Here is a 24,091-nt window from a genome sequence, read left to right on the forward strand (position 1 = left end):
AAAAGAGCTGGATACTACATCACCACTCAGTCTTGCTGAAAATTCATCCTTCTGGCAACTCCAAAAGAATCCCCTGAGGCCTAAAATGTATTTTCTTCATAGACATAAAAGACACCTACTGAAAGGAAACATCAAACATGGTCCAATTATTGTTTTATATTTGTAACACTAATGTTGAAGTGCGATGGGCCACACAACGCGGAAGCAAACCCATTAGCAAGAAAACTTGTTTGGCTTAACTTTCATTCAAATGACAGTTCTTATAACAGGTTCATACACAACTGTACAGGTTGTTACAGAAATAACAACTCTTAAAGTGGCATATTTCTGTGATCAATGTGAAAAACTCTAAGTTAACTGCTCCTAGCAGAAGCTACTGCAACTTCTGGGTAGACTGAAAATAATGTGTAACAGATATTTTACTCACTCCTGATTGGTTAGGATCAAACAAAACATCCACAAAAATAAGATAATGTACACAATATCAGGCAAAATGCATGAAGTGAAACGAAATGGCCATTCAGTCTGATTATCAACATGCATTGCAGGGACAAATCCACTGTATATCCAATCTGCAAGAAGTTTGGCTATTGACTGACTGAACGGAGGATTCATAGTAGATCAGGAGTACACTGTGTCTACATGGGCAGCATAGTAAAAGCAAATCATCAGCAGTGCAGCAGCAGCAACTTCAGTCCTCCATCAGTGTCGACACAGTACTGCATGTAGGTCACCTGATTTTTGCCAGTGGTCAGATACCAATACTGAATCAAAATAGTTATGTGCATAAAATATAAGGAAAAAAAGTTCAACAGATGAAGTTTAAAGAAACTTGAAACTTTGGGTTGTTACACAGAAGTTAAAAAGAATAGAGGAGGGAAAGAGAACAAAGTGACCAGGAGTAGATCAAATAATAATTTATGCCCATGCTGTTTATCCTACTGTGCTATTCCCCAAGGAAATCTAATATAATTACAGTAAATGTTCTTCTGTTGGCCTAATATTCAATTCAGAATATTGAAGACCACATTTACTTGGCATTATTGGGTATCCTTGATTTGCAATTAGAGCAGTCCAGATTATTATGGCATGGATTCAAATGTAGCAGATTTGTAAGCTAACAAGACCACGTAAAACCAAGTATACGGCTGGACCGTGTATGGTCAATGTGTGAAACTGTGGCCAGTTTGTTACAGGGATAGTCAGTAGTGTCCATAATGTGAGTTCCTGGACATGTTCATCTGCAATTTTCTGTAGTGGTCCCAGTAATATTTGCTGGTAAAGTGTGCTGAAGTAGCATCACATGACATGGTTAAGCTATGATTGAGTAAAAAAAAAGGTTATAAATGCAGTTGCAAGAACATTATTTTCCAGTCATATCTTGGGATATTTGATTCGAAAGAGAATTTATTTTAATTTTAGTATTAATTATTCTAACTCCCCCTGCTCTTTCATCTGTTTCTATCTGTGGATGTGTCTCATTTTTTACTCTACATTGAGTGTTTTATTTGTGGTGTTTTAACTGTGCGCTCTCCCTCAAACCTCTATGCGCCTTTTTCCTGCCTCTTTCTCAGTCGATGATCATGGAGGCTGCGTTTGAAATTGAATATGAAAGTTTTGACAGAATTGTGGGTGTAAATTCAGGAGGCACATCACCGCCCAGTTACAGTTAAATCAAGCGGCCTCAGAGCAGCCGTCCAACACTAAACTGATATAACAGCTACATGAGTTGCATGTTTTACCTGCAAGACTCGTGTTTTAATGCTGTTATTCATTGTTTATGATGTGATAACATCAAAAGGAATAAAAAGCTTGTGTCCTAGTATTAGTTCAGTTATAAAAAATCCAAACGCACTGCTGGCTGCTGACAGCGCTGTCAGCTGGAGAGTCGATCACATTGGATGGGAGAGGAGGAGACAGTAGAGATGTTGGTACGCGTCTGTTTAAACAGGAGTTTAGCCAACTTCACTGTATTTAACACCAGAGCTGAGAGCGTCAGAGCTAGGAGCAGGAAACACAATCACTCTGTGTTGCACTGCTGTCCTCTGCTTCCATCATCTCGCGATAATTCATTTTGAAAGAGCAACAGCTAATGAGGAAACTCCAACTCACTCCAGTTGGCCGACCAATGGTGTAACTTCATCGCTCACTGAGGCACTCAATTACTCAAACGGCAAACGGGGTTATAGGCCTGGTCTGTGGCTGGTCCAGCCAAACATTCATTCTCTGAACTCTACTCCAGCATAGTATAACAAAAATAGGTTTCAAGATAAGTAATGCTGTAACTTAAAATACTTAACAAACTTAAAAATAGTAACATCAGACCATTGTTTGCCTCTTTTTAGGTGGCAGGAGTGGAAATGAGTTATGGTTTCAGAATGATGAAGACAGTTGGAGAAGAATTAGATACAAAATAGGATGTAGGCTCTAGAGGATGTTTTTTTTCTGAGCAACTATCATGTTTTTCCTAAACGATGTACAGATTTTGAGGTATTCTATTATCTCAAATGGCTTGAAAAATAGTGCACATAACTGCTGTAAGTGGGGAAAAAAATCTCAATCTCTCTGCAATCTCTCAATCGCTGCATTCAGTGTGTAAACTACAATTATTGTCCTATTTGCAACCTTGTATTGTCTGATGGTGTGAACTCCATAACCAGGGGAATCTTTCACATTACTACCATCCATCTCACATTACATGAAGTAAATCCAGCTGCTGCAGTTTGGGAAACAGCATGGCTTTTCTTCTGGCATCATGCTCAGACCAAACTTTTCCATTTTTTTGCCCAACTGTTGTTCAGGATTTAAGCAAAGGTAAGCTGCTGCCTCTTCATTTTTCATTCATCCAACAGTTTTGTTTTCCAGTGTGTAATGAGAATTATCTCCTCATGGGGCTGTGGCTGTAATCTCTAATTCTTGTTATTTTGTTATTTTCCTCTTACTGTAGCACCCCTTAGGACAATAAATGAAATTTCTATAAATAATAATAATAATAAATGTCCTACATTTTGTCTAATTAGAATTCAGTTAAGTTAATGGAAGAATCAACACAGACAAACAAACAGAGGCAAAGACATAACCAGTGCACTTGTTGTGAATTGATGGCAAGAGCAAAACAAAACGAATAAAACAAAAACAAAATTGGATTATAATAGTTGAATGTATTTGTTTGGGAGGATTAATAAGACAAATTACCATCTAGATTTTCATTCTCTTGAGCAACACGGGGAGAATTTTTGTGACAATCAGTGTAACTATTGGAGACCCGTTTTGTCTTTTTCAAAGAGAGTTACAGTCAGCCAGATGTCTTTGACAGGCTAAGCTGTATGTATGTGTGTGTGTGTTCAGGGGTACGTTGAGGCTTCTGACCTGTGCGCGTGTTCGAGGGCCAGCTGGGGCTTCTTCATCCTCAGGTAGCAGACCACCAGCCTCGCCTGGATGTAGCTGATCACAAGGTCGATGTCCTCAGGGTCTGCGCACTGCATGTCGTTCAACACATGGCCTTTAGAGATGAGCTAGAGCGAGGAAGAGTGCAAAGAAGAACTCACAAGAACTCTAATATAGTAATAATGGGAGGAAAAGTTTGGTGTTAAATATGTTTTAGCAGTAGTGGTATACTTTCAGACATATAAAGCATACCAAATATTTAAGAAAGAGAGATTACAGAAATGGCATCAGGTCGAATGATCAGTTGGACTCAACATACTTTCCTTCAGCCTATTAATGAAGCAGAAACAATGGCTGAGTTTAAACAGTGAGTGACGGTGCAGAATGAGAACAAAAGTCTGGGTTTTAACAAGATAAGCAGCATTATAACTGCTTAATACAGCATTCACTTTAAGCCATCTAAATAAGGGCTGCTGCTATCATCGGTGGTGGCTTTGTCTTGTCTTTTGAAGCCTTAATGGAGCATGGCCATCAGAATGTCTGACTGATGTCAGCATATGGTGAATTTAAAGACACAGGAGTAAATGTTTCCGTATGAAAGACTTGCCTCACACTGCGTTTTAAAGTGAGACTGTGTATTGTAACTGAACGGTGGCCACAAGAGGCGATTACACAGTAATGGTACTTTCTCAATATACATTCTTGGCTGTACTTGTAGTCTTGCGGTGTTAATCACGGCCAAAGGACGGTCCTGATTCAAAGACCACATTTTGCCAGGAACAGTCTGAAGTGCTCTTGCTCCTCTCATTATATCAGGGATGCTTTGGGAGCCGAGTTGTGTGAATTTGTAGTAAGTGCCTCAGCTTACATTTGGCATCAACCAGCAGCGAAGATGGATGACAGCCAAACCCACAACTATAAGGAGTTCAACCTGAACGTGTGTGTGTGTGTGTTTTCAGACAATGTAAAGACGACGGCAGCCGAGCCACTGAGGTCAGGCATCGAAATTCATGATGGTTTAACTTTTTCAACTTGCGACCACAACTCACTGTGTGATGACAGCAACCACAGAAACCACTGTGAGGGAATTGCATTTGAGAAACAATACAAGAGCTGATTTTACTGGTGGACTATCAGAGGTGGATCGCAGCAGCCTGTGGTGTAGTGTGCAGGCGGCTGCGATCACGATGGCAACAGCTCGCTGTATGAAAGCACCTTTAATGCTGGGGACAAGCTACTGAAAATGGCTTTACAGACTGATCCAATTGGACACCACACATACACATCACTTCAATTCCTGCCAGCCTGTTTGCAAGGCAAAAAGATTTGTACTGACAATTGTCTGACTGCCATGAAAGACTGGATGGCTAACAACTTCTACAATTAAACGCAGATAAGACTGAGGTCCTTATCATTGCTTCAGATAGTTGCTCAATGTATTGGGTCCCTTTGTTCAGCAGTCCAATCTAATCTTAGAAATGTTGTCTTGTTTTCACATATAGAGTCCTGCATGGTCAGGCACCTGTGTACATGTTCCATCCTTATATTACCAGTAGGTCACTTAAGTATTCAGACCAGGGCTTACTGGTTGTCCCTCATGCTTGACTGAAAACAAAAGGTGATTGTGCCTTTGAAGTTGTGGCTCTGACACTGTGGAACGCTCTTCCTATAGACATACAATCCATAAGCAGACATATGCAGCTGAAGACTCATTTATTCAAACTGGCCTTTGTCTCGCCTTGTGCTGTCTAGTGTTTGTAATTTTGTGTGTTTTTAATGTTTTCCTGTTGCTTAGACTTGATTGTTTGTTTTCTTTCTTTACTCTTTGTGACTTTGCTCTGTGAAAGGTGCTATACTAAAACTTTTTTGCTTACTTGCAGATGTAGGCTATGTACAGTATATGGAATGTGTCCGGCCACTCTTAGCCAGTGATGAAAGAAGTATTCAGATCATTTACTGAAGTAAAAGTACTTATACAGCAATGTAAAAATAATCCATTACAAGTAAAAGTCCTGCATGAAAAATATGACTTGAGTAAAAGTACTTAAGTATTATGAGCTTGATGTAGTTAAAGTATTGCAGTAAAAGTAGTGGTTTGGTCCCTCTGACTGATATTATTATATATGACATCATTAGTTAGAGCAGCATGTTACTGTTATAGCTGCTGGAGGTGGAGCTAGTTTACACTACTTTATATACAGTTAGCTAGTTTAGTCCAGTGGTTCCCAACCTAGGGGTCGGGCCCCTCCAAAGGGTCAGCAGATAAATCTGAGGGGTGGTGAGATGATTAATGGGAGAAGAAAAAAGACAAAACTAAGTTCTGATACACAAATCTGTTTTCAGTTTTTGGACTTTTTCTCTAATCTTTGATTTTTGCTGAAATATTGGATCATTTGAACATTTATTGAAATGAAAGCATGTGAGAAGTTTAGAGGGAAAATCACTATTTGGTGGAGCTGTTAACAACTCATAGACATCTGACATGTGACCTCGACTACACACTGCTTTTTATAAGACGTCAAAAGCCAAAAAGGTTGGAAACCACTGGTTTCATCTTTAACAATGTGTTGTATTTTAAAAGCTTGTTATATTATCCATTGTGTCAAATCTTCATCTGAAAAGTAACTAAAGCTGTCAAATAAATGTAGTGGAGTAGAAAGTACAATATTTCCCTCTGAATGTAGTGGAGTGGAAGTATAAAGTAGCATCACATGGAAATACTCATGTAAAGTACAAATACCTCAAAATTGTACTGAAGTACAGTATTTGAGTAAATGTACTTAGTTACTTTCCACCACTGCCCCTGGCTCATTACGCCTGCTCAAGTTTGGGCCATAAGCCACATCCTCTTGGGTGCAGTCATATTTTGCAGCCATATGTTCTCGTCTGTTTCAGTATGGGGCATAAAACAGCAGATAAGGCACAACAGTTCTCAGCAGCGGGTTAAAGGGGGAAGGGGAGCAATGAGCAGAGAGCAGCAACCAGTAAATTGTGATGTTGCTTTTCTTTCCCCTGGCTAGAGGTGCATGAATAAAAACTCAACAAAAATAACAATAAATCAACAATAATAGTAGTTTTACAGAGGTTTTGGGGAGTGTGTATGGATGTAGCCGTACCTGCAGGGCAGTATTGAGGGAGCCAACAGACAATGTGTATGTCTTTGTGCTGCAGTAGAAGTCGGCGTCTCGCAACAATGCAAACAGCCCTCGGTCAATTGGAGGCAGAAAGCTCAGATTAGGTCCATGCCTTTGATCCCTTGATTTATGGACCTGACTCACTGACAGGGAGGAAGAAAAAGAAGAAGCAGTGTGGGAGGGAAGAGAGGCTGGGAGAGAGTAGGAGGGGTACAAGGACTTGCTGAAGGCAGGTAGCATCTCCATCCCAAAGGCCAAACTGTTTTCCACATTCAGAAGTCTCTTCACGGAGATCCACTGGCGAGGAGGGGAGGTGAGTTTACTCCTGCCGGGAGTGCGCTTATTTTGCTTCCCTCCTTTGTCATCATCTATAGGCTCTTTCTTTACATCCTTTCTTTCTTGGATGACGTTGGTCCGCCTCTTCAACCTTTTAACCTCTTGTTCTGTGCTGTCAGTCTCAACAGAAGTGGTGGGTGATGCTGGGCAGAACTTGGCCCTTTGATCTGTCTCTGGATCTGCTGTCCTCTTGTGGCGTCTCATTTTTTGGTCAACTTCTAGGTTGGTATTTTCAGTGCTTCTGTCCTTTATGGAACTAAGGGGGTGGAAGCCATATCATGAAGTCAGATGAAATGAATTGACAACATCATGAATCACTGAATAACCAAGAGGAGTTTCAAGGGCCCTGAAATGCATGCCAAACTTTTATATTTATTTTTTAAATTAGGCTTTGTAAGTACCTATAAACACACTTAGAGCAACATTAGCATTAATTAAGTGTGTTCATGACCATCTGGGGAATGTAAGTCTAATATTCTCTCTTCTTTTAGCTCTGTTTTGATCTCCACTAACTCCTGACAAAATTGTCTGTCTCTTCAGCTGCTAAATGCTCCACTATGTTCACCAGCTAATCACTCACTTTGTCTGTCTGTTGCATTGGTGCTGGGCAGCTAGTGTACAGTGGGTTTATCAGAGCCTTTTCAGAGTTTACTGCTGCATAAAACAAGGTGGAAGATAGTTTGGAGCCATAAAACCAAAAACTTGCTAAAAGAGGCTAAAAACCTCCTAAGAGCTGAAGGCTTCTACAGAGTTGGTCATAATCCTCTTGGGATTAATCACAACAAGCGACCACTTTCACATTACACATAGTCATTTGATCCATTGTCAATACAAAAATATGGCCAGTGGCATTGTAACACGTGATATTTTGATAAGTCTTGGTAATTATGAAATAACTTAATACGGAATCATTACAATTTCTGCACAGTTAAAAAAGAACATTTTGTTACATTTGGACAACTCATGAAATAATCATAAGATGAGTTTTTATCAATTACTACAAGGCCCAAAGTGGGATGATTGAGATGGCTAGATGTGTTTTATAGCTAACTGGATAAACAGATATTAAAGTTAAATACAGTAAAGCACATTAAAAAGCCAGTCAAAGTTGTTCTTGATTCTGTAGTGAAATTTTGTCATCCATCAGCTAGCTATGTCTGAAATGCTTTTAACAGCAAAGCATTCCTATAACCTCCATCAGTTTAACTGCAGTTCATCCCCTGAAACGGTTAACTACAGTACTACCCCATTCATTCTGAGTAAACTGACACTACTGTGAATCGTGATTAGTGAAAAAAAAAAAGAAAGCATCACCTTTTAGACATTGACACAACACATCACTTTTGTCCTTAAATGATTAGAAAATATTCTCACCTCTGCGTTGCTTTCTTTTCACTTGAGACAATTTTGAAAAATATAATTTGGCTCCAACCTTGTTTATAGAAAAACATTCCAAAGTTCATTGTGTTCTTTTCAATGATGCCTTTGAGTTCTCCTGGAAACAACCAGTCACTTACAGTTTGCATGTCATGTTCAACATATTATATAATGATGCTCCACACATTTATCTTGATCAAGACTTTATTTATTATTTTCTTCTTTGTGAGTATTTTTAGACTCCTACTGTCAAATGTTAAACCATTCACTCATGGTGTTAGTCCACTGAATTCAAAGCCAAACTGGCAGTTACAACAAGTCGTCCAGATTAAACAACAAAATAGGTTGTTGGTCCATTCACTTCAGAATGATACTTGAAAGCGTTTGCTCATCTGACGCCCTTATCAGTAAGCAGTAATAGGCAGTTTACAGGCATGTAACACATATGTTTAGATTTTGTTAATTTTTTACACAGAACATACAACCAATTTGATAGATGTCTCCTTAGAAACATTTTAATTATCCACAGTCAAATGCCTGCCATGTGAAATAACCTAATCCCAAGTGAGAGTGAGAATGGTTTCACCAAGCTTGCCAAGCCCCTGAGGAAAGCTTCCACTGTTAGAGCTGAGGCCTTTTGAGTGGACACAGCATAAAGTACAGAGAAATGTCTGGGAGTATTGTCTAAATGCATGCATGTACTAAAATTAGTGTATATATTCTAGCTAGACAGGCAGGCAGGTGTTCTTTAAATTAATGGCAGGACTCCAACTTCATATTTGCATGTCTCTGCCACTCTCTTATTTAGTGAGTGAACTCTGGTGTGCTCCACTAATCTTTAATGGCCTAACAGTCTCTGTAATAGCAACAGAGTGGAGATGGCCAGGTGGGACGGCAGCAGCTGCCTGTTTATACAGGACACAGTATAATGAGGCCCACGCAGGCAACCGCAGAGACTGTACACCTCGACAACAGCTTAGCGACAGATGTTGAGCATGCTCTCTGAGGGTAGCCTCAGCCCGCAGGAGTGGGGGGATGGAAGGAATGATGAATGGATGATTGAGACTGAGGTAAGACGAGGCAAGAGAGCCAGACTGTCGTTCTTTGATGTCTGGTTTGGACAGGTGAAGGTGATGGAGGAGAGGCGGGATGGATGACTTTAAGAGTGTGTCAAGGGAGGTGAGGATAGAGACATACAGAATGTATACAAGGTTTGTCAAACTAAAGACCTTATAAGACCTTCCGATATCTGTTAAGATGGATAGTGTAGCTGAAATACACAAAAAAGAAAACAACTTGAGTCAACATTAAGCTGTGTGAGTCTGCATTATTTGATGTATTTCACAATAGAAACAAAAATCACCAATAAACCATTACACTTTAAATGTGCTGTTTTTCTTGCTTCCAAAGTTAGAATGGCACTATGAATGTGTATAACACACTCAGTTGCCAGTTTGTTAGGTGCACCCACATAAAAATAAAGTCTATAATACAACAGTCCTGCAATAAATCTCCCCTTCATCAAGGTTCTAATGTTTAGTTTTTGTTGAAATGGTTTTAAACTTAATGCTTTATTCAGAGGCTGCAGTTTGTGATGCTGTTGAATTGCATTTGCTTATATTCTGAGGGGTATTTTTACACTCAGTGATGTAAATGGCGTGGATGAAAAATTAGAAACATCTGTTTGTATAACATCATACAATTCAACAGTAACACAAACAGCCTCCAAAATGACTATAAAGTTGAATGAACAACTTTAGAAAACAATTTCAACAAGAGCTGAACATGACACCTTACAGTATATAACAGTATGGTGATTTCAGGACAGTTGTATTGACTGTATGAGTTTCAGCTTGGTGTATCTAATAAACTGTTTGGGCCCATACAGCATGACCATTGAGCGGGCTGACTAACTACAGAAGACTCATTGTTATTGGACATGATGCCTAAAATTCTGATCATACAAAGAGTAATTTCCGGGTGTTTGTGATGTTCAAACTGATTTTACAGAAGTTTATTTTGGAATGACTGGGGTTAAAGTTGTTTTTTTTTCCAACTAGTGATCTTCACGTGATTCTGCAATACTGAATGTGGCCACTTCACCAAAATCACCTCACGGCCAAGTGCTATTCCTGGAGGCATGCACTGGTTTCTGCCACTATGTCTTTTTTCACACTGCCAATGGAAGGTGCCAATATTGGAAATGTTTTAATTGTACACGTAAGTGGCTTTAATTTATAGTTTTCCCCCTGTTGGTTGCCTGGCAACCTCACAGTGACAAGAGGCTGAGAAGTCACTGCTCTTGGCTGTTATTCAACAAGAACAATTCCAGAGTGTAAACCGCACATTGTCTTTTATTTTTAACACTTCTGTTTCTGTACAGATGAAATAAACAAGATACGTCATGTGAATTACTGATCTTTAAAGGTCTTGGTAGGTAGATTTTTTTATCTTTGGACACAGCCAGGCTAGCTATTTCCCCTGGCTTCCAGTCTTTATGCTAAGCTAGGCTAATTGCTTCCTGGCTCCAACTCCATTCTCAACACACAAATGTCCGCAAAAGAAAAAACAACAATAACACACACACACAAAACAAATATGTGTATTTCCCAAAAGATGATAATTGATAGCCTATGATTCAGACTTTCAGGACCTGTACACATTTGGCTGCGAACCATCCCAGTGCCTTCTTGGAGGTCACATTGTGTTGAAGCCAACAGAACCACATCATCTGCAAAAAGCAGAAAAGCAATCCTGACATCCCCAAACCAGACACTCTCTTCCCCCTGACTGCGCCTCGAGATTATGAAAATCACAAACCGAATCGGTGACAAGGGAGAACTCTGGCAGAGCCCAACACCTATTGAGAACAAGTCTGACTTACTGCCAAGAATGTGGAAACAGCTCTCACTGCGGTTATATAAGGACAAAATGGCTCGCAGCAACGGTCCCAGTACCCCATACTCCCCTAACATTGCTCACAAGGTTCCCTGAGGGATACGGTCGTAAGCCTTCTCCAAGTCCACAAAGCACAAATTACACTGATTTCATAATTCTGAGGTTTTACAGTGATTTTCCTTCATTTCTCAACTAAAGGACACTAGCTAACACAACTCTCAGGCTTTGCAGTTAATCACAGATTAAGATTCCAGATTATCAAAACTCACTCAGTTGAAGAAAAATACCAGCTTGGTTAGTTGGCACAAGTAGCCGTAGCAAAGTAGCAAAACAGCATCTCTTGTTCAATGTGCCATCATGGATGACTCTTACATAAGCTTGATTAGCTAAATTGCATCTTTTAATCTCCTACCAGCCCTCCTCCCTTTTCCTTCTCACTTCCCATTTGTCCGTTCATCAATGCCCATTTCAGTTCGATGACTTGGTCATTATCAGTTTTCCAGAAGTGTGAGGTCTAAGCAGAGCTTAGACAAAAATGAAGCTTAGCGAAAATTTAGTCATCTTTTGCATGCTCACTTATAATTTCCTTACTGTCATTCCCCTGGGCTTCAATTAAGACATCAGCTGGTCACATCTAACCAATAGCACGGTGACACACCTTCTATATCAGCCTATCATATTGCGGCTGTCTTTTTGAATACTTTTTCTCCCTCTCTGCCTTAGTGCTTTCATGGTGCTGTTTTGCACACTCCATGGAGGGATTTATGTTGCTGCTGCTCAGGACTGATGTCCCTCGATTCAAAATCTCCCTGTAGAGTCTAAGCACCAAAGAGTTTTCACAACACTTAATCATCAATATCATCTGTATAATAAACAGTTCCCTCTGCTTCATACACTCGTCTCTCTGGATTGAAATGACATTCTTGGTAAATTGTCTTTTCCCCCGGTAGATCTGGTGATGGTTTGAGGACAACGGCCGTAAGAGCCAAAATGTGTATTAAGTCTGTGTTATTTATTATTTATTTAGGCTGTACATATTATTTACCTGTTTACTTGTATGGTGGCAGGAACAGAGACAAAGTGGGTTAGTGGGGCCCCAATATTTTCTGTTGACCGTCACGTCATATCACATCAGGTAAATAGTTGTGTTTAACTACTCCAGTGCCACAACTGCTTGTCAGTCTTTTTTGTTTTCATTAATAAACACCATAAAACGTTATCTGGACTTCAGTATGGATTCGTGTGAACACATCATAGTTACGAGCCTACTTAGCCTCTCAGCAGCTTTTTCATTGATAGTAGTCGCTACAATGGCTAATGTTGAGCCTAAAAGCCTGCTGTTGTATGAATCATTTTCTAGTGCTTTTGGTGTTGATATATAGTTCCCTGAGTGGCAGTCACTTGGAAATAGCAATATTTGTCATTGCCTTTGAGTGTGTGTGTTTGAAGGTAGTGTGTATTTTGAGGGTGAGAGATTGTGTGTGTCTGCTGTCTTTCTTGAGACTATTGAGTGACAGCGTTTTTGCTGACAATAGTTTGCCAGAGACAGAAAAGGGAGAGAGAGATGGAGACGCAAGCAAAGAGAGAGGAGTAAAGAAGCACACAAAGATAGTTACCATTTCCAGCATGTGGCAAGTGATTTTCTTTTGCATTTACTCCAATTTTCTCCAATTTTCTTCCCATTTTGCTCAGTGCTATTTCCAACCATATGCCACAGTCCAGCAGATTAGCCAGTTTGGTTTTATTTTTGTCCAGACAACATCAGTTTCAGTTGACACAGAAACTGCTGGTAGCGGACGCTAGGAGGTCGGGGTGGAACGTTTTGCGAAATGTTGCGGTTTAGGGTTGAAGAGTAAACTTCAAGTTGACCACAACATTTACTGAACTTAACCACGTACTGTGAGTGCCATAACAAAACCACAGAAATATTTAATCATGCTTGAGCTGCCAAAATATAGTAGGAAAACAAATTCAATAATTAGCAGATATGTTAATTATCAACATTTGGGGACTTAGCAGATATGTCTATTAAACAAACAACCTGTGCGACATTACGTTTCTTTTACATACAGTAGTATAAAGTATCAGTAGTATCTCAAACTAGTAGTATACAAATACAATATGAAGGAGACAGGGTTGGATGATCAAAGAAACATGCTGACCTAAGAGTTTATTTCTGTAAGCTGACTTGACCACAGCTGCTCTCTCTGGGAAGCCGACAGCAAACTCAAACTTTAGTTTTAACGTTATCAGATGAAGAGAAATCCTTACCCTTCCCTGGTCCTAGTAACGTCTTTGTCCGCCTTCATGGCAGAGTTTACAGCTCTGATCGGCCTGATCTCCGGCTGTGATTGGCCACCGCAGCCTTCAGCCGCAGTGAAGAGTTGCGTTTCTCCAAAAGTTGACTGGTTCAACTTTCCGGCTGCAGTCCAGTGCAAAATTCCCGCAGCCGAAATGCACTACCCCCATTCAAATGAATGGACTGGCGTTTTCGCCGCACCATCTGATTTGGTCTGAATACAGCCTAAGACACCTGAATAACAACGCTGTGCAAACTTTACCTAAACCATGCATGCAGATTCTGCAGTCAGTGATTGTTCATACCCACATAATTTCATTTTAAAATTATTCTCAAAAACCCAAAGACTGAGCAAAGAGAGCTTTAAGGGTGCTGGTAAGTTGCATCTTTCACTCAAACATAAAGACATGTAAACATAAGAGTAACTTCAATAAAAGGTGGGAACAGAAGATACTAAATACTGTCAAAAAGTATGGATGTTGACGAATAAGATTATTTTAATAAGTTAAAATAGCATGTGAAACATGTTACGGGGACATGATGTGAGCTGTTTTTGATATTTTAAACAATATCTGGTAAGGAGATTGTATCCAGTTGCATCAACTCACCCTTTCTTCGATATGCAATAAAACACAGAAATCTTTGGATGGAAACAGTTTGTGCTAGAGAGACCGTCAGAGTGTTAGTGTGGATGGGTGAATGTGTGCATGTATAACTGAGTGAAAGCTGTATTTAGTAGCACAAAACACAGGAAGCCCGGCTGCCTTCATGCAGGCAGGAACAGAAAGACGAGCAACGAAGGAGAGAGTGAGAAAGTGTGAAGGCGGGGAGGGAAGGAGAAGGCAGACGACGAGGAGTCAAAGAAGTTGAATTCGCAGCATGGTAGAGAAAAAGAGAGGAATAGAAAGTGAGAGAGCTAGTGGCAGGGCAGCGGACGATGGTAGTAGGCGGAAACACTCACACAGCTCTTTGTTGTTTCTCTGTTGCATATAAATAGCTGTTTGTATTTGTTTCATACATTCGGTTTGCCTCTTGTTTTAGCCGCAGGGTAGGTGGGTAGTACTGGCAGTAGCTCTGAAAACGTGTGTGTGTGTGTGTGTGTTGTTTTCCTTTTTGTGCAAACCAATTTAATTTTCAGATGTCAGAAGCAAATTCATCTTGGCCAGTACATCCTAAAGGGGAAGTACAGGACTTGGATTTAAGTGAGGTTTACCATTAACCCAGGTAGCCAAAATAGCTCGGCCCAACAGACCCAAGCCAGACTCATTATAGGGGTACTTCAGAAAGTACTGAAAGATCAAAGAAGATGAACTGAACTTCAGCAAAGTCTGAGGGCTCACATTTAAAGGACTGGTCTGTCTAAAAACAACAGTCAGGTGTCCATATGAACAGTGTAAGAGGTTTTCCTCACTGTAATCATTCCTCCTGTTCGTACTGAATATTAAAAGATCCTTCAAATGTGCTTTCAATGTAAGTGATGGGTGGTGCCCACACAGTTATTTAGTGCAAAATTGACCCAGAATCCGAATGTGAATAGAGTTAAGTTGCAGATTTTGTTATCAGTTTTCTCAATAGCACAACCTTAAGCGTCCACAGGTAGCAGAACTTTAAGTATGGTGATTGGATGTTTCTTGCTGACATGCGCTCCTGAGGGGTCACAAGATAATGAAAGATGCCCTGTGGAGTTTTCTTGTAAACAAAAATAAACAAATCTAAAGTTCTGTTTGCATTCAGTAATACTCATCAACATGTATTGTGTGTATCCTCAAGGTCTCACAAAAGTGTTGAATGCATTTCCTTCCTCATAAAATATTTGGAAACAATTTTTTAAAGTAATTTCCTGCATTGTTTATATGCATATTTACTAGCTTGCATTCATCTTCATCACTGCCTTTATTGGAGCATTTTGTTTCTTGGTGTATGAAAGTGCTCCAGCTGTGACCAAACATCACCAGTGTAGAAAATGATTGGGCTGTTTTAATTCAGAGCCCTCAGAATACCTCCTCACACTTTGCAGCTCCACTGGTAAATACCCAGTTTGTAGTCTCCAAGCTGAAAACCCAGATATCATTATTCTGATGATATCATCATGGGTTATTTTATCAGACTTCGGAAAGCTCCTCCAGAGCCGGAGAAGACTCGAATAGTACTAAAAATGACAATTTAACTGATCTCAGGGTGTGAACTTTGTGGAGTTTGCCTTTAATGACACACCAAAATCACCCATGTGACATGCCAAGTTCATGCCATGTCAGATTTATCAGAATTATGAGTTTCACAATCTTCACATGACCAACTCAGTAACTCAGTACAACAATATTGATAATGTGATCTTGCAAGGGGAATCTGTCCCATTGCTACCGTCCATCCCATATGTATATCCCATGAGTGCAGTATACGTACAGGGTGATGAAAGTAAGAGGGTTGAAACAGGCCAAAGCTGGCCCATCTCCCATCATCCCAAATTGATTCAAGCCTGCTCCCCTAAATCCTAGCCAAATCTAGCAGCCATACATGGTCCAGTGCTGGCTCACATTTAGTTCTCTGGTGCCAGAACACAGCTGACTGTGCTGGAACTCAGCCACGATTAGACCAACCAGGCCAGCTGGGAAGGTTCAGGGGTTCAAGGCAAATATTATGTACTCGGAGAAACAAAAAGAGGCGTTTAATGATGCTTTCCTTGAAATGCTTATCTTGTCTATATACGGTTATTATTTGTTAGTCGCTCCGGTTAATTCTCCAGGAGGAGTTCATTGAAATGCAATGTCTGTAAATGGCAAACACTGTGCAAAAATTGCACAGTAAATTCAAAAGGGCTGACTTCCTGTTGGACTTAGGATACAGATCAGATTTAAAGTGGGGGGCTTTGACTTTGAAAATTGTTAGGGGGCGCTATTAAGCCAACTTGCCACGCCCAAGCCCAAGACCCAAATCAGACATCAATTTTGGCCTTTTCTGATGTATGTGCAAAGTTTCGTGAGTTTTTGAGCACAGCTCAAATATAGCACCTTTCAAAACAAAGTTACAAAGTGCTTTACATGGTTGAACCAGGATTAGAACGTTTCAGGACTGACGCAAATAAAATCTGGCAATTATCATAATACAAAAATGAAATGAAACAATAAAGAAAAAAAAGAAAAAAAAAGAGAACAACAGTAATAATAAATCAGGTACAACATGTTGGAAATCAAACGCTGCGCTAGTATCAATAAAAGGCTTTTTTTTTTAAAGATATGTTTTGAGCTAGCTTCACAGAGATCAACACTATCAAGAATAAAACCAGAGGACAGAACAATGTCCAGGGTGTGTCCCTTTAAGTGAGTGAGACCCTCAACTGACTGAGAGAGATTAAAAGAGTGCACAATGTCTATAAAATCCATAGTGAAAGAGGAGTCAGGGGGCAGCATACATGTATGTTTAAATCATCTAAAATCAAGACTGTCAAAGCGAGTCATAATAAAAACTAAAAGATCAGAGAATTTCTGAATGAAACCAGAGTTAGATTTGGGGTCTGTAGATTAAAACACAGAGTAGCGGGGTCTCGTCATTTATCATAAAACCAAGTGATTAAAATGAGGAAAAGTTTCCAAGTGAGTAAGGCAAAAACTTTTCTCTGTGAATCACAGTCAGTCCACCTCCATGACCTGAAATCCTAAGAAAATAATTAAAACCAGGAGGACAAGCTGCATTCAGTGCAACACAGTCACCTGGACTTCAAGCTATAATATGTAATTATTCCACATTAAAATACCTTAAAATGACTGGACCTATGTTTTATATTTTGTTTATATCCCAAATGTTTCCAACAATTTTCAAACCCAGAGAAATCCGTAAGTTTAATCAAGGTAATGGACCGTTTCATTCGGTCTCCTCTAAATGTTGTCATACCCCCTCTACTAAAGAGTATATGCACACAAGATGCATGCTTCGGCATTGCGGTTGTCCACCACAGTGGCGTCTCCCAAAGAGTATATGCATATAAGATAATACATCGGCGTTGTGGTTGCCCGCCAGAATCTATCAAAGATTGACTTTTATTCTGTTTTAAGCCACATTTTTACAATAAACCTTTTAGATCTTGATCCTTCCTAACTATATCTTGTAACGGGATGAAGAATTTGGTCATTGGACATCTGGATCTTAAGTTATCAGAGAAACAAGCTGAGCAAACATCAACAGTAGCTCAGCTAACAGCCCCTACTGGACGTCCTGTGCCTGCCAAACAGCGTCGGAGAAACACTTATTTTTTGCGTGAAACTGCTTTATTCAGTGTTTTTACCTGTTTTAATCACTGGGTCTGTTTGTTCTGGAGAGGAGGAGACCTCTGAGGGTAATTCAGCTCCTGGTAAAAACATCCTGAACGACTGGCTAAAACATTTAGTTTTTTTTCCTCTTTTTCTAACTACACTTTGTAATGCACACAGCAGAGGGATGCTCGCTACACAGGGAAAAGAAGAAAAAATTTAATGTTTTGATAACAAGAGAAATGGCAAAACTCAGTAAAAGACACAGAGATGGGAATAATAATTTTTGTTTTCTTTATTAGAATTTATTTATGGGGAGGCCAGGCTTCCTTTAGGCCTCTGAGAGAAACCACCAGTGAAGAGGACAAGCCAAGAGTCCAGGGAGTACAGATGGCTGAAAATCTCTGAACTGGCGGAGATACAGTATGGGACCAGAGAAAACGATACTACATTTCAGCACCACTAAAGACTGAGCAATTGAGTTGAATTGTTCTTTTACTAACTCAGTTCCTTCTCAAACTGAAACATCGTTGATGCCAGCATGAATAACAGTATTCACAGTGGGATATCTTTTTGAATATAGGTGGTAGTTTCCCATCGATGTCGGCCAGGTTAGCTCCCAGGAAACACTTGACAGCCACCTGGCTGGAGCGGACCAACACACACCTCACCGTGGAGTCCCCTACGACGAGGGTGGAATGTCCAGTGTGAGCAGGTAAATCAGCCACGGGTGGAGGCGAAGCAGCAGTAATGTTCCGCCTGGTACTGTCTTGGCAGCTGCCAGTGGGTCTGTTCCGGCTCCAGGGACAGAGCCCGATGGCTGGTCAGGATCGACATTAACCAGAGGGAGGAAGCGATTAGAGATGGTGAGCTGCTCAGGCTTGTTTTTGGGGCAACAGAGGCAGAAAAACAGATGTGAAGAGATAGATGTGAATAACTCTATTTCTGACTCCATCTCTCTTGTTTTGGATTATGTGAGAGTAAATCATTGGTGCTTTAACAAGGAGATTTGTCTGTGTAGCGGAGATAGTTAATATTTTAGTCACTTTGGAAGGGGAGAGAGTGAGAGGAATACAGGCAAAGAAAGAGAGAGAGTTCTCATTGCCAAGAGAGTGTTGTTGTTATAGCTAAGTAGCATACTTGACATTACATAAAAAGTAGCACTTTAGAGAGCTGAAGGCTTTTTATTTTCACTACATCTCTCTTCGCCTATCGCTCCATCAGCAGTAATGAGAAGCACAGATCCATGTGCAATCCATATGTCATTCATCAGGAGAATAAGAGACAAAGATGAATAGAGAAAGAAAGAGAGAGGGCGAATGAGAAAAACACCCATGTATGCTTTTACATTGTGTAACCAATTTCTAGAAATCGGCTGGCGTGTAGCCTCTTACACCGACTCCTTTGCGTTTGATTGGTGTTTTGCACAAACTAAAATGTGTTGCTGCCAAGTTGATGCTGTCAATTATAAGCTTGGCTTGCGATTCAGCTCAGTAACATTAAATACAGTTGCTCAAATAGGCCCACTGCAATTTGAAGGGATGTTCACTCACAAATGTTTGTTTTGTCACCATATCAGTTGCTAAAGGTGCTCAGTACACTAACAGACAAATCTTTTATAGCGCATCCTCAGACTGAACCCGGATTTAATGAGTCACCTGCATCAGTTCACTGAACGAATCGGCTTGAGTGAAGCTTCCCCCAGAAGGTTTAGTAAACTCCAAAAAATAGAAAAAATATCTTGAGAAAAGGCTCTTTCCATATTAACAATTAAAAATTACCCACTTCAACCAACAAAAAAAACACTTACTTCCTTCCATGTCAGCTTTCATGGAAGATGCTATTTCAAAGTGGCTCCAGTACCAGTATCACCCCCCAGATAAACTGGATAACATGTTACAACAAACAATATGATTCAATTGTAATATTTTAATAGATGATAACTCCTATGTAAACAAACAATTACTGAATAAAAACATTATATTTACAAATGATTTAATAGATAGCAATAGCAAAATTATGACTTTCCATAGAATTTCACAAGTATACTGTCCAGTACGTATACCACTAGAGTATAATAAAATTGTTGCATCAATATCTAACGTCTAGAAAAATACTATAGCTAAAAAACCAAGACAACAACTGGTATGCTGCTCATATGGTAGAAACCTATCATGGGTGAATGGAAATAAAATTAAGAATGTATAAATATAACATAGTCAACGACAAGATAGTTATAAATCCAATAAATACCTTAAACAAGTGGGAAGACTCGATCGATACAATAATTCCATGGAAAGATCAATATCAATAATTCAACCCTAGATGTTTGTGACGACCCTTCCCACTCTGCTTGTGGCTCCTTGTGTGTGTTTTTCTGTTCCTGTGTAGGAGGCAGTCAGAGTGGCAGAGGTATGTCAGGAGGATGAGCCACACCTGAATCAACTCATTCTGATTCTTATATAAGAGGGCTGGATATGTCAGTCCGCTCTCTCTCTCCCTCTCTCTGACGCACTGCCACTCTGTCCCTGCTTTGGTTCAGTTATGCTGTTTTAGTTTATCTTTATGTTTTGTACATCCACACACACACATCCTCCACTCATGCACATCCCACACCAATTACTACTGATTTCCACCCTCCATATTGTGAATATTTAGTTAGCCTTTAAATTTGGTCTAATTTGATTAATTTGTGTTAATAAACTTATCCTCTGTTAAAACTAAGCATGGTGTATCAGTATAAATACGTATAATACAATTACAGATAATATATTCATTTTTACCCACCAAAAAGAAGCTGTTTATTTGGGGCCTAGATCAAACTTTCTTGTGTAGGTTTTGCAATGATGATGAGGAATCAATCTTGCATTTGATGTGATATTGTCCTATTGTTGCTTTATTTTGGGAACAAGTCCAAAAGTGGATACTGAACTATAATAAAAAAACTTAACTGTCAGTTTACAATATGTTATTTTAGGAGACTTAAGTAGCAGTAAATCAGATATCAGTAACACTGTAATCCTGTTTGGAAAAGGATTCATAGTATACCAGATTATAAAACCTTAAAAAAATCTTAAAATATACTGGATGATAGAAAGATAAACATCTAAAAGAAATCTACAAAATATGAAACTCCTAAAGGGATGGCAACAACCCCCTCAACCACTTTGCTTGTAGCAAGCAATGGTGGATCCTGCTCTTGCTGCCTGGATGGTCTGCACCACTTGTGCAGACAGTCCAGCTCGCATCAGCCCGTCCCTTGTTTTAATCTTGGCAGCCAGAAAGAAGCCATGTCACTAGAATTCCTGCAAAAATTCTTGTGTGTTCCAGTACCAAAACAGAAATGGGTTCATCAGTGACTCAGTGACTCAGAATCCTTCAACAGTACACACTTTATTTTTTTTCCCCCATGACTGGTACAAACTCAGTTGATTTGATCAATCATCAAACAAAAATCATATTTATATAAAAAAGGTGTGTAGAGGTGTCTATGTGAGTCGACAAAAACAAACCAGCATAACCAGTCATTACAGCATCACATGAACTGCTTGCAATCTCACCTCATCTCAATACAATTACAATTTCAAAGTAATAATAATAAGTTTATTTAGAATGGCACCTTTCACAGAAATGAAATTCACAAAGTGCTTCACAGGAATAGAAATTAAAAATAAGACCATAAAAACATACATACAATAAAAAACATATGCCACAAGTTAAAATTAACATAAAAAACAAAACACAGGCAGCAGGGTACCTCAAGAAGAATCACATGAACAAATGATCATTACACATCACACACAATTCAAGATGACATAAAAGCCAATTTAAAAAGATGGGTCTTCAATTGTTTTTTCAAAGCTTCTATAGAGACTGCTGACCGTATATGTACAGGAAGAGAGCTCCATAGTGTTGGAGCCACAATTGCAAAGGCACGATCTCCTTTAGTTTTGAGCCGAGAGTGAGGGACAACCAGTAGGTAGAAGCAATAATGAGAACCTCTGTCTTGTCAGTATTAGCTGTAGGAAGTTGTTTGACATCCAGTCCTGACAGTTGTGGAGCACAGACAGTTTATCAGGGTTATTAGGCTTAAAAGATACATAGAGCTGAATACCATCAACGTAACAGTGATAGGAAACATCACTAAATTTGCTGATAACCTGACATAGGGGGAGCATATATAAAGCAAAGAGAATAGGACCCAAAACGGAACCTTGCGGCACACCACAGGAAAGAGAAGCAGTTTCAGACGTGTAGGGACCAAGAGACACAGAAAAACTCCTGTCTGAGAGGTAGGAGGAGAACCAGTCCAGGGCACTCCCTGAGACACCCACACATTGCCTGAGCCTTTCAATCATTAGTCTGTGATCCAAAGTGTCAAAAGCTGTGCTAAGATCCAGCAGCACTAAAATGGAGCACTCACCCACATCAGAAGACATTATTATGTCGTTGGTACCTCTGAGAAGAGCAGTTTTGGTGGAATGCGTCTGACGGAAACCTGAATGGAATTTATCAAAAATGTGTGCAGTCAAGACAGCAGTGAGCTGTTTGGCAACAACTTTCTCTAAAATTTTAGAAATGTAAGGCAGCTTGGATATAGGCCTGTAGTTATTGGGACTGTATGGATCAAGGTTCGTTATTTTCAGGAGGGGCTGAACAACTGCATGTTTGAAGTAAGCTGGGACACAACCAGATTGCAGAGAGCTGTTTATAATAGAAACCAGGCATGGCCCAGTACACTCAAGCGCATTTTTGAGCATGGAAGTGGTTAAAATCTCAACAGGAGAGGAGGAGGATCTCATACTACCCACCAGATCAGTGAGGTCTTGCATGGAAATAGGAAAAAGACTGGAGTGGAGAGGGGAATAAATGAGGGGATAATGCCAGCTGTGACATCTCTAATCTTACCACCAAAGAAGGAAAGAAAATTGCTGCAGTCCTTATTTGACCAGACGGGCACATCTGGAGGTGCTGGAGTGACAATGCTGTTAATAGTGTCAAACAGGACTTTGGGGTTGCGTTTACCAGTGGAGATAAGGTTGGAAAAATAAGAAGCGAAGTGTGCATTTATACTGAATACATAAATATTACGTGTTAGAATCCATGTTCAGTGTTGTGTGCTGTTTTTTCTATGTCGCAGTTGTAATAATTCTATGGATTCAGATGTGAGAAAAGAAAGAAAGATCAATCTATGATGACCTCTATGTACCTTGTACTTACAAATAAAAAGTGGATTTTTCCAGATTACCTGGTACTTTTTTGTATTTAATATCCATGTTTGGAATAAATAGAATGTAATATCTGTTTTAACTTTGATGTATAATTGAGAAATCCATATAAGGCAGCGACTATGGTGTCAACATAATGTGTGAGTCAAACTTTTTCTTCTGTGTCAACAAAAGAGCAGCGTTTGGAAGAAGATGATGCATAAACGTAGTTATTAATTCTCACATGAAAGAAATGAGCCATTTGTGTTCTTTCAGGAAATATTACGTGGTTGGGAGTGCACCTCCACATTGACCTCACATATTGAACAAGTGTACTGCGTTGTATGAAGAGAGATAATCAATATGCAAATTATTTATAGAGTACCGTCTTTTTTCAGGCTTTTTTCAGTCACAAGCAAAATTGTAAGGAACATGCAAACAGTAGTGTGTCTGGTTAACTAGCTTACTTCACACAATAGGAAACCAGCATTACTTTCACAGCCAATAAGGAGCATATCATTAACTAAGTACACTATTTTGTAGGGTTACAGTTTACATTAGAAAAAGCCCTGTTCAGGACTGGAACATTCACTGCATGGGAGATGGTCCTGAAGGCTACTATATCAGAGTTTAGGTATATGCTAGCAGTTCTGCTATGCTCTTTTTTGGGAAGTTTACATAACTCCATCTAAATATGTTACCACAGATAGTGTTATAAATTTGTCCAACTCATCAGTATGTCCTCAAAAAGTGTAAAAGTGAAACATTCTGTCTGAAAATACAAATAATAAAGCATAAATCTAACCTCTGCTGCTTGTCGAGGTATGTTCTTCAATATTAAGCACACGTTTACCATACCATACCATTTAAAAAAAAAAAAAAAAAAAATCTTACTGTGTTATGCTAATCCTAACTAGCTCTACCCTACAATACAAGAACAATGTTGTGCGTTATTTAAGTTTTCTACAGGGACTACCAACTGGTAAGACAACTTGTGTGAGGATGCCCTTTTTCCATGGGACATATGTAGCTTCAGCATTATACTTTTATCATAAATGTAGGCATCATGTGCATATTTAAGACTCTTTTACATAGTTCTCATTTTAAAACAAGTCAGCTGAAGATAGTTTTCAACAAACTCACTGAACTCAGGTCAATGCAAGCTAGCTGCAATTATTTGTCAGCTACAGCTGTCTTTGGCTGTGGGAG

At 39.5% G+C, this 24,091-nt stretch overlaps 1 protein-coding gene and 1 long non-coding RNA gene across 6 annotated transcripts in view; one reads left to right on the top strand and one right to left on the bottom strand.

The window, feature by feature from the left end:
• Positions 1 to 9,333, bottom strand: part of LOC121899939 (spermatogenesis-associated protein 16-like) — a 117,323-nt gene extending 107,990 nt beyond the window's left edge. Inside the window, exons 1-3 of one of the 5 annotated variants that reach the window (XM_042415720.1) lie at positions 8,232 to 9,327; positions 6,504 to 7,113; positions 3,370 to 3,515 (exon numbers count right to left, since the gene is read on the bottom strand). In XM_042415720.1, the coding sequence (XP_042271654.1) occupies positions 3,370 to 3,515; positions 6,504 to 7,113; positions 8,232 to 8,383 (908 nt within the window). In that variant the 5' untranslated portion in view covers positions 8,384 to 9,327. The other 4 variants (XM_042415719.1, XM_042415722.1, XM_042415721.1 and 1 more) reach the window with 4 other exon arrangements.
• The window catches only part of LOC121899941, a 160,088-nt gene that overhangs the window by 32,167 nt on the left and 103,830 nt on the right, over positions 1 to 24,091 (top strand). The gene's annotated exons all lie outside the window — the stretch shown is intronic.

Source organism: Thunnus maccoyii, chromosome 7, assembly GCF_910596095.1.
Source record: "Thunnus maccoyii chromosome 7, fThuMac1.1, whole genome shotgun sequence".
In the NCBI taxonomy this organism is placed as follows: Eukaryota; Metazoa; Chordata; class Actinopteri; order Scombriformes; family Scombridae; genus Thunnus; species Thunnus maccoyii.